The sequence below is a fragment of the Condylostylus longicornis genome, unplaced genomic scaffold (assembly GCF_029603195.1).
Source record: "Condylostylus longicornis isolate FDR11 unplaced genomic scaffold, ASM2960319v2 ptg000048l, whole genome shotgun sequence".
Taxonomy (NCBI): Eukaryota; Metazoa; Arthropoda; class Insecta; order Diptera; family Dolichopodidae; genus Condylostylus; species Condylostylus longicornis.
The window spans coordinates 12,208,539-12,221,898 of record NW_026578017.1 but is presented as its reverse complement, the minus strand read 5'-3'; the positions used below and the strand labels follow the sequence as shown (position 1 = coordinate 12,221,898).

At 24.9% G+C, this 13,360-nt stretch overlaps 1 protein-coding gene across 2 annotated transcripts in view; it reads left to right on the top strand.

Moving 5' to 3' along the window:
* LOC129610753 (zinc finger protein 608) overlaps positions 1 to 13,360 on the top strand; it is a 29,784-nt gene that overhangs the window by 9,836 nt on the left and 6,588 nt on the right. For both annotated transcript variants that reach the window (XM_055523442.1, XM_055523443.1), the window contains exons 2-3: positions 11,243 to 11,566; positions 12,021 to 13,293. In XM_055523442.1, coding sequence (XP_055379417.1) covers positions 11,516 to 11,566; positions 12,021 to 13,293 — 1,324 coding nt within the window. In that variant the 5' untranslated portion in view covers positions 11,243 to 11,515. The remainder of the gene's footprint in view (positions 1 to 11,242; positions 11,567 to 12,020; positions 13,294 to 13,360) is intronic.

Here is a 13,360-nt window from a genome sequence, read left to right as displayed (position 1 = left end):
ATATGTAAATATATATGTAAGTATATATGTAAATAACCACACAACTATAAAATAATGTTGTATAATTTGTGAAATCACAATATAAATGAAAGATAATTTTAATTATTTTGAAATATAGCAAAAATAATAATGTGATTATAAGTAAGAGATTCAAAAAAAAAAAAAACTATTTTTAATATACACTAATAATTATTAAATGAATAAATTATATAATTGGTATGTTTAACAAATGATTTACATACCCATATACATATTATCATACACACAAACATATTACACATAATGTACATATATCTGTTTTCTTCTGTAAGTTAAAAATTAAATATGATTCCCGACATAATCGATTATCATTATCTTACAAGTTGTTAAATCGATTTTTGATGTTAATATTTTAAAATATGAATCGTCATTTTTCTACATGATTGACTCACAAAAACAATATTATTCATACATACATACATACATAATATGAAAAAAATATTGAAAAAAAAAGTTAAAAAATACAAGAAAAAAAAATGAAAAATAACAAAAACAAGACCGCAAATTTTGCACATTATTTTTTCTCAGCTTCTTAACAAGTTGTTAGTTTTGTTATTGTTTTTTTCTACCATCGTTTTCATACAACAAGCGCTAAAATATCTTTTCATCTTGATCGATTTCTGAAGATGAGAAAAACTAAAAGCAGACACAAATAAAAAAATAATTTTTCTTTTATTTTTTTGTTGTTGTTTTTTTTTTTTTTCTGTAATGGCGTTTTATCCTGGGGTTTTTTTTTTTCTGATTATTTTTTATGTCTTGTTGCTTTTTATTTTATTTTTCATAACGTAATTTTCGTTTTTCACAAGCCTATTTTGAAAATTTTTTTTACTTAACAAACCATGAACGCTTTAGCGGATTAAATTTCATTTTATACACGTAAGTATGTAATGTACATATTATGTATGTATGTTTCCTTTTCATTTTTCGTTATTCTTCTTCCATCATTCTGTTAACCCCTCTGTTAACCCCTGTCTTCCACAAACATTACTTCTTTCGCATGTACTTTTATCATCTTATATGTTATTTTTTCAATCTCCAATATTCTTTATTATTACATTTCTGTTTGGTCCTCTGTTCTCTCTGATAAAGTGGCAAAATGAAAATAATTTTGTATTTTTATGATACTTAATATTTTGTAGTGGGTATAAATGTACATGTATATATGTGTACCTGTATGTGAAACAATATAAAATTGTTTATTAAAATTTAAACTTCTTTAACATGTAGGCATATACATACATATATACATACAATCATCATTCTTCATAAGTAACATACATAAGTACATGTTATGATATTGTTTTCTTTGTTTTTATCTTGTAAAATTCAAGAAAAAAAAAAAAGAAAAAAAATTTTTTTTGATATTTGAGATTAAATTATCTTTTGCTCTTGGTTTTGTTGATCAGTTGAGAATCAAATCGAAAATAAATCGTTTTAAAATTTCAACAACTTGTAAATTATATATATACACTTACATATATGTTAATATATATATGTATACGCATTGACAAGTTAACATTTTTTTTTTACAAATTGATATTGAATTGTTTAATTCTTGAGCAAATATAAAAAAAATATGTCTCAAATTTATTCCCAATATGAGTAATAAATAAATTGATTTATTTTTGACAAATTTCAAAATCTCTTATTCTCAATTTCGTTGTAGATTAATAAGAGATTATTTAGAAGAGATTATTGAGAGCAATATGATATCCATATTCCATAACAATATAGTGCTTATATGTATACATATATACATGATACATATAGGTAAATTAAAACTTTTTGAGTGTAATAAATAACAAAGAATAATTATGTAGCTGTATAGAATCACAGCTGTAAAATCCGTGACTTCAATAATGCTTATAAAAAGTTTAAGTACGGTATTAATACTATTGTATTACCGTCTCAGAGCTTTCAATATACCTTTACATTGTACAAAAAACTGCTATAGCTCTTGATACATTTTGGAATACAATTTTTACAATATTATTACATACCTTGACGTTTGTTCGAAAAGTTCAATTTAAAGTTCTGTGCAAATGTTAATTTTTAACAAACGTTACCAAGTCATTAAAAACATTGCATTTTTATGGTGCATTTTAGGAAAAAAACTTATTGCTGAAAATAAATGCTAACTTATTTAATTCGTTATTTATGGCAACGTTTATATGACAAGGTACAAGAAAGGCGTGCTTGATTTTTTCGATACCCGATTTACTTTTATTTTACGTCTCCACTACGTATAAAACACATTTAGGAAAAGTGGACAATGTCAAGAATTTTTACTAAACTTTTTGGAATTTGATACTTTGTAAAATTTACGTCGTAAGCGTATTATTGAAGTCACGGAATTACTTTTATCTGATCTATGTACTTACAAACTTAATTATTGAATTAAGATCTACTGTGTTTTTATGTTTCTATATATATATAGATTGTTCCTATATGAACATACATACATTTATTTACCACTGCATATAATTTATGATTTCTTATTGTTTAGACTGTTCTGTATATAGGTGTAAGAGTAAAAACCATATTTCATGAAAAATATTAATCAGTAGATCAATTAAATTTAATTTTTTATTTTAAATTAATAATTTTTCTAAATAACAAAATAAAAATGTACTTGTTTAATAAAAGAAAGAATAATTATTAAAATAATAAATTTTACAATGTTTTTGTCTTCTTTTCACTGGTTTAAGATTGCCTTCATATAAATTATTATTCTTAAGCACTTTTACACATAATTACTTTAATGATTTACTTTTGCTCTTTTGTTTTTACAAAAGAATGGTGCTGCAATAATTTAAAAACAATTGAAAATTAATTTTAATTTATTTATAATAAACATTAATCATGCAATCATTCTGCATTCAGCGTTTTTTTTAAGCATTCAATATTAAGCTGCGATATAATATCTATACACGGAGTACAGCCAACAATATAAAAAATAAAATTAAATTGAGAAATTCATGTAAAATATTCGTGGGAAAGACGAAAACTTTTCATCTTTAATAGTCTTCAATAACATTTAAAATTTTAGCAACATTATAATTTTCGTAAATAACATTTGTATTTGGAAAAATAAAACATACATACTTTAACAGATTTTAAGATCAACACTAAAAACTGATTGACTATATTTTCTCTAATACAATTTTAATTCATAATAGAGCAAATATTTAAGAGTAATTTAAAACTTAAATAGCAACTTCGACTATATTTCTTAAAAATTTCTTAATAAATCCAGGCTACAGGTTTTGTTTTATAATAATAATGTGGATAATGTGGTCCAATTAATTATGATACTCTCTGTGATACTTTACTCATATATCATAATATATACATAATATCTGCACATACATATGTCAAACAAACACTTACCTCGATTATTTCAACTAATTTTATTTTATTAATGATCACATTTTGATCAATATCTTCTCAACTTTTATTGCTAGTAAATTAAAATCTTTAGAAATGTTTTGCGTGCTTATTCACTTTTCACTTCACACATTTCTTTTTTATTAAAGTATATAAAATTTTCAAATAAAATAGTATAAAATTTTTAATGACTTTAATAATAAAAAAAAAAAATTTACTCAGTATCTATTAATACGCCATATATAGCCTAGGTATTTTTTATGTATACAAGAAGTATCGGGACTCGTTCTTATATACGTCAACATTATATTAAATAAAATTTTATAAAAAAGAAAAAAAGTTATATGAGCATAATTCCAAGCATACTCTATAAATTAATGCACATTCATATAAATATTTTATATATGTACAATTTTTTGTGAAATGTTAGTTATAATATCAGTGTTCATATCTTGTACTTTTCCTATAGGTATACAGACCATACATACATATTATATGTATATTGTGTATTTCATATTGTTATAAACACACGTTTTGTTCTGGTACGTGATTTTTTTTTCGCAACCACTTCACTATTATAATACGTTGAAAATCTTATTCGTTTCTGTAAAAAAATTCTTTGCATCTTTTTTCTGTGTGTCGTGTAGACGATTGTACTCATGCTTCTTTTAGTTTTTCATTTATACTCGTACTCTTAAACCTTCTCTTTTTTTATCTTTTAAAAGTTAGACTTGATATTTTCATTTTAAATATTTTTCCCTTTTCATTTTGTAGCGCACCTTTTTACTGAGATCATGTTAAGAATTTCAATTCAATTCATTGCTTTCCTATTTCCTATATACCGAATATAATATATGTACAACATGGAGTATGTTGTTCTTTTATAATAAATTTTGTTTTTCTTTTAATTTTACTCATTCGTTTTTCCTCTTTTATTATGACTTTAATTTTGCAAAGGATTAGTTCTGATCATATACTTTTACATAGCAATATAATTATTATATAGCTATGTTGTATCATGTGGATATCAGTTTCTGATATGTTTGTGTGTTTTACATCACTATTAAATGCGCCTTTGTGCGCTCAAAATATAGTATGGTAAAAAGTTCGGCATAATATTAATATGTGAATACATTAAATTTGATTTGTTAAAAATTCATTATAATATTAGTGAAAAAAAAGTGTAGCTAATGAAATTTGTAATTAACTGTACATAATTGCATATAAGAGCTTCTAATTGTTATATTCCAAGTTGTATAACACTTTTTTTGTATAAGAGATTTCGATTTGTTCAAATAATTTTTTATGGTATATGGAATGTTGTAGAGTGTAGATTAAACCAAGCCATATCGCCAACTTTTTATTCATACTAATATTTTTATTGCAAATCTTAAATTGTAATTTCGGCTTTTATCTGAGATTTTAGTATTCTCTGTTTTTATATTGAAATATTTGCATATTTCATTGTATATAAATATCGAGGATTTACTGTGTATAATTTATTCATGTAAATATGTAGGTATATACATATGTATATATACGAATATATATATCCACAAGTAAAATGAATATTTTAAGATATAAGTATGCGATTCCAAGCATTGAAAAGCAAGTTTTTGCATTTGTAAATTGAGTTTTTTTTTTTTGTTATATTCTCAAATGTGGATGCTATAAAAGAACATTTTATATAATGAATAATGCTGCTCTTGTTCTTTTATCTAAAAGATAGATTTATATATGTAGATAAAATGTTGATATAAATGTGTATATATTTATAAATTGTTAAATATATACAATCATTAAAATTAAATGTACATTCTATAAATATAAAAAAATATACAAAATACGTTTTCGTAGATTATTGACATGCGTTATAATTATGTGCATAATTACTAATCGTTGTATACAAGAATATAAACAAAATATAAAATATGAAATTCATTGAATTAATTTATTGTTTAACAAGTTTCTTGTAATCTTACTAGATTTTTTAATTTTATTGTATTTAAATTAAATACTTGTAAGTAAATTGTATACATATTTTGATATAAAGACTGTATGTATAATATGCAACAAATAAAATTTGATTTTAAGCTAATAATAGTAATAAAAGTGAAGTTAATCTTAAGAATTTTGAAAAATACAATAAAATTGTGCCTAAAGCTTATAATTTTCATTAATTTTCATTAATTTACATTAATTTACATTAATTTACAATAATGTTTTCATTAATTTACATAGAAGTCATAGTAAAGAACTCCGCAGTTCTCTTTAATTTTATTATAAATGTAAATTTCTGTAAAATGTAATGAGGTCCTTTATAATATTATAAAAGAATATGTTAGCCATCATCGAGATTAATTTTAAAAATTTAAAAGAAATTTTGTGTAAATTTTTAAAAAGCATAGACAATTGAATTCAAAAATAAAATTCTTAAGACAATTGAAATCAAAAATGAAATATTCAAATTACTTAGAAATTGAAACAAATTCGTCATACTTAATACTTAGTTACTGATTTACTTAATAACCTATAATGAAAAGATTCGGATAAAGATCAAACATTTAGACTTAGAAAATTTGCTTATATATATACAAAAAGCATTGAATGAAGTGAATAATTACATTTTCCTTCATAAAAAAAACTGCCTTTATTTCTTAAATTTAGGATTTGTTTTCAAATGTTTTAAATTCACTCCTTTGTTGTTCATAACAACTTTTATATACGCTTTCCTTTATTTGGTTAATTTTCTTTTAAGTGGTCCCTTTCTATTAATTTTCTATTTTCAAAGTATTATTCTATTTTTAGTTTAGATGAAAATGAGTTCCTTTAACTATTGTACATGAAGCGAACGTAATTCCAAAAAGAAAATATACTTAATTATTGTTATATTTACACAAACATCTATTATACTATAAACCTATAATAAGACTTAATGCTCCATGTACGTATAGATGCATACATACATTTTATCTATACAAGATTTATGTATAAAATGTACATAAATCTTACATAAAGAATATAGATAAAGAATATATAAAAAGTAAAGCAATTGTAAGTTTGTTTTTTAGTTACTTTTAATGCACCTTTAATTTTTTTGGTCTTTTTTTTTTCATTAAGTATTTGTTACTTCTGTCTTACTTATATTATTATAGTAATCTATTATAGTAATCTGTTATAACTAATTTAATTTTAGTTCTTACAATACAAATTGTTGATTTTATTTTTTCATTCTCTAATTTAAGGCAATTATTTTATTGGTCTTTTGTACTAAACTAAATTCGCCGCTAAATTTACAAAAATTATTGAAAAAACAATTCAATGTTTGTTTTATTCACAATCATAATAAAATTTTTCTATTCTTCATTCGAGATGAAAATGATTCGTTTGCCGCTTTAAAATTATAGAGCATTATTACTTCCATGTAGAAAATTGTTTGAAGCCTTTGCATATATGTATATCTGCATACATACATATGTACATATGAATAGGCATATAGATCAAATATTCAAAAGTTTATTTCACATCGCTTCCGTATTTGCTAAAACATAAGATAAAATGATAGTGATTTCCTGGGTACTTCTTATATGCATTTCACTATTATGTTGGTAAATGTGATTTTAATATGATTAGTTTTTTATTAATATAATTTAATTATTGTTTAATGTTTCAACATATTTTGTAAAACATTTTTTACAAATGTTACTTATTTATAAATTGTTATTGAAATTTTTTCCTATTATTTAATTGGGACATATTTTAAGGTTGAATCGAACAAAATTGCTTTAAAGGGAGATTGATAAAACAATTTTATTTTTGTACAACTTTAAAGTTTTTATGTGTTAATGTTGGTACACTGTGTTTAATAAATTAATTTCAGTAGATATACGTAAATGTTTACTGATTTTCGATTGCAAATATTTTCAATGAAAAGTAACTTAAGAAGAGAACTTGCAGGTGAAGCCAATAAAAATTTTCTTCTTAGGAAAAAAATTTCTTCTTTATCTTAAAGATTTTCTCTTTATAAAAATTTCTGGTTCTTATTCTATTATAATGTACGTATAGTCTTGGAAAATGGACACATAGCCGCACAGACGACAGTCACACTAAAATCAATAAGCACATATTTTCCGGATTTGTTGGAAATGTTCTTAAAACAAGTTTTAACAAAATTATTTATTTATAATCCAATTTGAGTGCATTCTTTAGAAGTTGATAACAAAATAAGTTTAAAAAGGGAATCTTAATTTTCGCACTCTATCCAAGGGTGAGGTTAAATAAATAAAATTAAACTTTCCGATAACTCACAAGGAAAGTGAGCCAAAAAAAAATATTCCTCCAATAAGCACAAAGAGTATATGTATGTATGTATGTATGTATATTAATATTTGCAATCTTATATTATTTTATATTTTTTTAAAACAGCTGCCACACATTTGTATGACCAGAACGACAGTTTAAAAGTAATAGATACATTGTTTTTTAAAAATATGCTAAAAATTATAAATTATAAAAGTATTTACATATATTATGTAGGTACATACATAATTTCAAATTTATGAAAAAAAAAACATTATTTCAATCATACGACAAATAAATAAATTTTTTTTTATTTCAAAGAAATATTTTATAAAAAAAATTTAGCTGTTGCAGCTTAATTATATGCTGTCACATGAAGGTTATATTGCTTAAATTATTACTATTATTATTATCATATTACATTTTGTATAACGACAAATTACTGTCATTAAATGCTAATAATTTTTTTTTTGTATAAAATTCATAAACATCAATGCATACACAAATTAGCATCTATGTATATACATATAACATTATGAATTATCATATACATACAGGCATGTGTGTAGGTATGCGATATAGCAAATATTTTTTATACAATAGGATTTTCAATATTTTATACTTACATACATATGTTCGTACCTATATAAATTTTAGCTCTGCGTGCATTCATACCTATGTATGTATTATTGGTATAAATGTACCTGTTAATGTTGTGTAGCTATATAAGCATCTATCACTGGAGGTATTATTTATTATGTTTTTATTTTAATGATGTTGTGAATTAACCACATACATAAATTAACATTTTAATGCATACATATGCACATATTTAAATTTTTAGATTTTAAAAGATAAAATTAATTTTTTTAAAAGTTGTAAGTTTACCAGTTTCTACTATGCAAAGCTTAAACGTTTTTATAAAAAAAACAGTAGCTAATAAAAATGATTAAGTAAATACAAATTAATTATTATTTCACACAATTGGTTAAACTAAATAACATACATGTGTATGTATGTATGTGTATCTATTCAATATTCAACTTAATTAAATGCAAATCTTTTGTTATTTTTAATATTAATTAATTCGGATCGAATCAATGATTCGTAAAATAGCACTTTTTCCTTGAGCAAATGGAAATACTTTTTTATTAAAAAGTATTTAAATAATTTTTACGTAAATTATCTGTTAAAATTATTTTAGCCAATACAAAATGGTTGCACATTTTTTGAAGTAACAGCTACATTAAAATAGCGGCTACATAATGGTGGATGGACAGGAGGGCAAGGATAAATGAAGTGAAACCAATAAACACCTAATTTTTTTAGACGATTTTTCTTTTTTCTGGAAAAATTCAGTAAGAATTAAGATTTTCCTGTTGTATGATTAAAATTATATGTTGTGTAATATTGCAATAAAACAGACAAACTTCTGCCAAACACAATTTTTTAATGACATAATGTATATGAAAAGCAATCGAATATATGTATTGCTGTTTTTATAAAAGTACATAACGTACATATGTAAATAGTTTGCTGTCAAATAGTTATTAATAATATTTTTGATAATCTCAATAGATTCGAGATAGAGTCCCCCCTGAAATTTCAAATAACTATTTACTTAGCTGCAATATGACAGGAAATTGACCACATAACTAAGAGATCGCCTTCATGAACGCAAGATGCGGCGTACGGTTTTCAAAAAAAAATTATCGATGTATTTAAATATACGCCGCGGGAATCGTTGCGCGGCAACCGCACCGTCTTCTAGGCCACTGGTTCGCGTTTAATTTGAGAGGAAAAAAGATGTTTAATTTTTCTAACTTGATTTGTTCTGCAGTTGTATACAGAAAATTTCTGTATACAACTGCAGTTCGTTCTTTATTAAGTCTAATTTATTTATTTTGTAATTTATTCAAAAATGTTTATACATACAAATGTACATAATTTTTAACATAATTTCATTTTTAATATTTTTGTTATACATATTTGTAATCGGGAATTCCCGTACAGCCCTATAATAAAAAGATTATTTGTTTTATGTCAAAAAAATTTTTTTTCTATTTTGATATATTTCCAATTGTCATTAGTGTTGCCAAAGTGGAATATATATTTTATTAAATTTTTTACAATTCACATTTTAATGCCAATCCAAGTTATTTTCTACGTTAAATAAAGACTTAACATTTGATAAAGCTTAATGGATATTATAAAATCGAAACTAAGGAATAGAATGAAATATGTATGTATATATGTAGGGTGTAGACTACTAAAGAGTGCTGGGTAGCATTGACTTTTAAAAAAGATTTGCCTCCAGGAAGTAATGTATACTGGGGACAAATTACTTGTTTATGCCTATCACAATAATAAATTATCTCTGCTCGACGACGTTTAATTCATTAAAAACAGCTAATGTCAGTTATCCACTTTACCTCGGAAATTTTTAAACTATGATCAATTGTGTTTATGATTTCATACATGTACATTCGTGTCCTTTTCTCTTCATATTTATCTTAAAAATAGTTTATTACAATTTATGCGATTTTTAAAATCGCATTTAAAGAAATTGATTCATGTATTTAAATATAGAAAAAAGGTACAAGATAAAGGATATATTATGCTGAAAAAACAACACTGCGACAGATAAAAAATTGCTTTTCTAATAAAAAGGCCTACTTTCAACAAATGTCAAAAAAAAAATTTGTCTTACCTGAGTTTATTAATTCTCATGAGCAAAAGAAATATTGAAAAATAAAACAAATATTGATTATTATTTGATATTTTCTTTCAAACTACTTAAATCTTATCATTTGTCTTGGAATCATGTTGCAATTTTAAGTTTTATTGCTCGTTTTGTTATTAATGCTCTGTTTTGACCTTTATTAAATCCATAAATTTACTTTCCGACCTTCTATATATTTTTTCATTCAGATTTGACGCATTTTTTTAAATTGCCATAACAATTTTTTTAAGAGTGGCAATCCTAATTTTAATTGCAATGCATAGTTGCTTTGTTTATTTGTTATTTCTTTAGTTTCTAAACCATTCCTAAAAAGAAGGTCACAGATTTAAAACGAAAAATTTTAGGAAGTTTTTATTTAGTGCTTGTATTTGAATAAAAGTTGGTTCTGAAATAGTTGATAATCGATCAATTTACTTTATATTTCAACAAGAATTTTACATGTATACCTACAAACGTATCCAGAAAAGAACAACTTAGAAGAAATACTAAAATTGACTTTTTGTATTTAAATATATACATATGTACTTGTGTTTGTGTTTTCAATGTGCAATTTTTCATGTAAATATAAAAAATATTAAAAATCGTAAGTAATGCTAAATTATTTAAAAATTTTATTTAGCATTATTTACGATTCGAAAAACAAAAATTATTTAACACAAATGTCAATTATTGAAACACAAAAATTATTTTGCTCAAAAAGTCTGTGTTCTACAACTTTTATTTTATTTTTTATTTTTTTTTGTAATTTTAATATATTGAATTTTTTTATTACAGATTTACCATGAACGGTTTGGCCCGAGGGCCGGGGCCCTGTGTCTCCCGCCGTGCATTTCAATTTAATAAAGCACAAGTATCAACAAAATTATATAAACAAAATACTAAAAATCTTCCAGTTAATAATTTTTTTAATCAATTTTTTTCCTCATCATATTCGCCAATTGTTAATTTTCTTCAAAGTGCTTCTGGAATTTTAACATTAACAAAAGGCGAAGACAAGCAGAGGTTTTTGGGCCCGCAATTAGCGGTTGCCCTTATTTTTTCGTCTGCATGGAGTCAATGAGACGTAGTGAGGCGGATAATAGCCACCACCCGAATAAGGTAACGTTCGTGTCTATTTAAATTATATTCAAACATTACAAAAAAACGTGTCAAATTTCGGGAAAAAACGAGTAAAGTAATAAATTTTTTACTGAGGAGTCGTTTAAAGTTAAATGCAGCTGCATACAGCTACATAAAAAGGCATATGAAATTTTGTAACGATTTCCGCGACATAGTTAGATGTTACAAATTTTAAATAATTCTAGAAGAACCCAAAAAGTTTAATAAGTGATTTATTTGAATTGTATGCATATAAAATTTGTAATAAAACATGCGTATGTTTAAAATTTTTAAGGAGTAATTAATTTTTCTTGGCACTCATAAATTTCGACATAAATTTTGTAATGTAATATTTGTAAATGGTATAATTGACTATTTATACGTACATCCTTTCTATTTATTTATATATACTTATTTTAAAATTAAATTAATCATTTGACTTAAATAATTTTAGGTGGCCGTTAACAGCGTAGTAACGGAAAGCAATAATAAATCGAGTGGTAGTGGTTCAGTAAATAACAATACAAAAATAAGTTATAGTTTACAACAACAGCACGTTAAAGCACAATTAGCATCAACTATTTTACATAAACCAACACATTTAACAACAAAAGACATAAACACGAAAGTGATTTCGACTTCCTCGTCTGGATCGTCGACACCACAATCGTCAACTTCGTCAAATCAAAATACTTCAAGTGCGACTGCAACTCCCTCTTCAACATCGTCAACATCCAGTGAATCGAAAGACACAAACTTTGAATACGACGATAACGAGTGGGACGTAGGTGGTATTGGCGATCTTATAATTGATTTGGATGCTGATATTGAAAAATCGGCATCAACAACTGCATCAGCTGCTCAACAACAAAGTTCCAATTGTCCAACAACTGATGTGAATTCTCAAAATAAGTCCCAAAATATAAATAAAAGCTCGACTATTACAAATTCTGTAACCGAAAATATTAATAAATTAAGTGGTGGCAATATTAATAGTGGTCCGCAAATACAAACTGATAGTAATATAAATGCAAACGACCAATCACAATCTGGGCCAGCTTGTTCATCATTTTCTTCGTCGACCTCATTGTCATCGCGTAGTAACTCATCGAATTCTCTTTCATCATCTTCATCAGCAACATCAACATCAGCAACCACATCTCCCATTAAACCAAATCAATCATCAGTTATCGGTTCTAAACCGATTCCTCACTCAACAGCTCAGGGAAGTATTTTACAAAAATCCCTTCAAGCTCCAAATAATTCTGGAAATATTTCAAATACCTCGTCAATATTGGCGCCATCAATATTGGAAAATTCTAAAATTGAGAGTAACGATACAGTGAAACGTTCTCAGCTTCCTCAAATTGCAAATTCTAATTCCATTCAGAATTCGCATCAAAATTTAAAGCTGGAACAACCGTCTTTACTAGCTCAATTAAACAATAAAACTTCTCTTCCAATTGATAGTTCAAATACAGGAAATATACAAGTAAACCCATCTGGGCTAGATACTACTTCAGCTGTACAAAATTGTGCTGCAAAAAAGAAAAGCGTCTTATTAGAGGATAACAAAAAGTCTGTTTTTTTAACCAGTAATTCTGATAACTTGAATCCAGTATCTCCTGTAAATTTGGGACACGTTAACACGCAATTAGGAATAAGTGTTGACTCATCGAATTGTAATAAATTATATCCGATTGGGGTACAATCTACTAGTACCAGTAGTAAGCTCGTATTTTTTAATCATTTACATATATTAATATAATTTTATATTTGCTTTTATGAAATTTT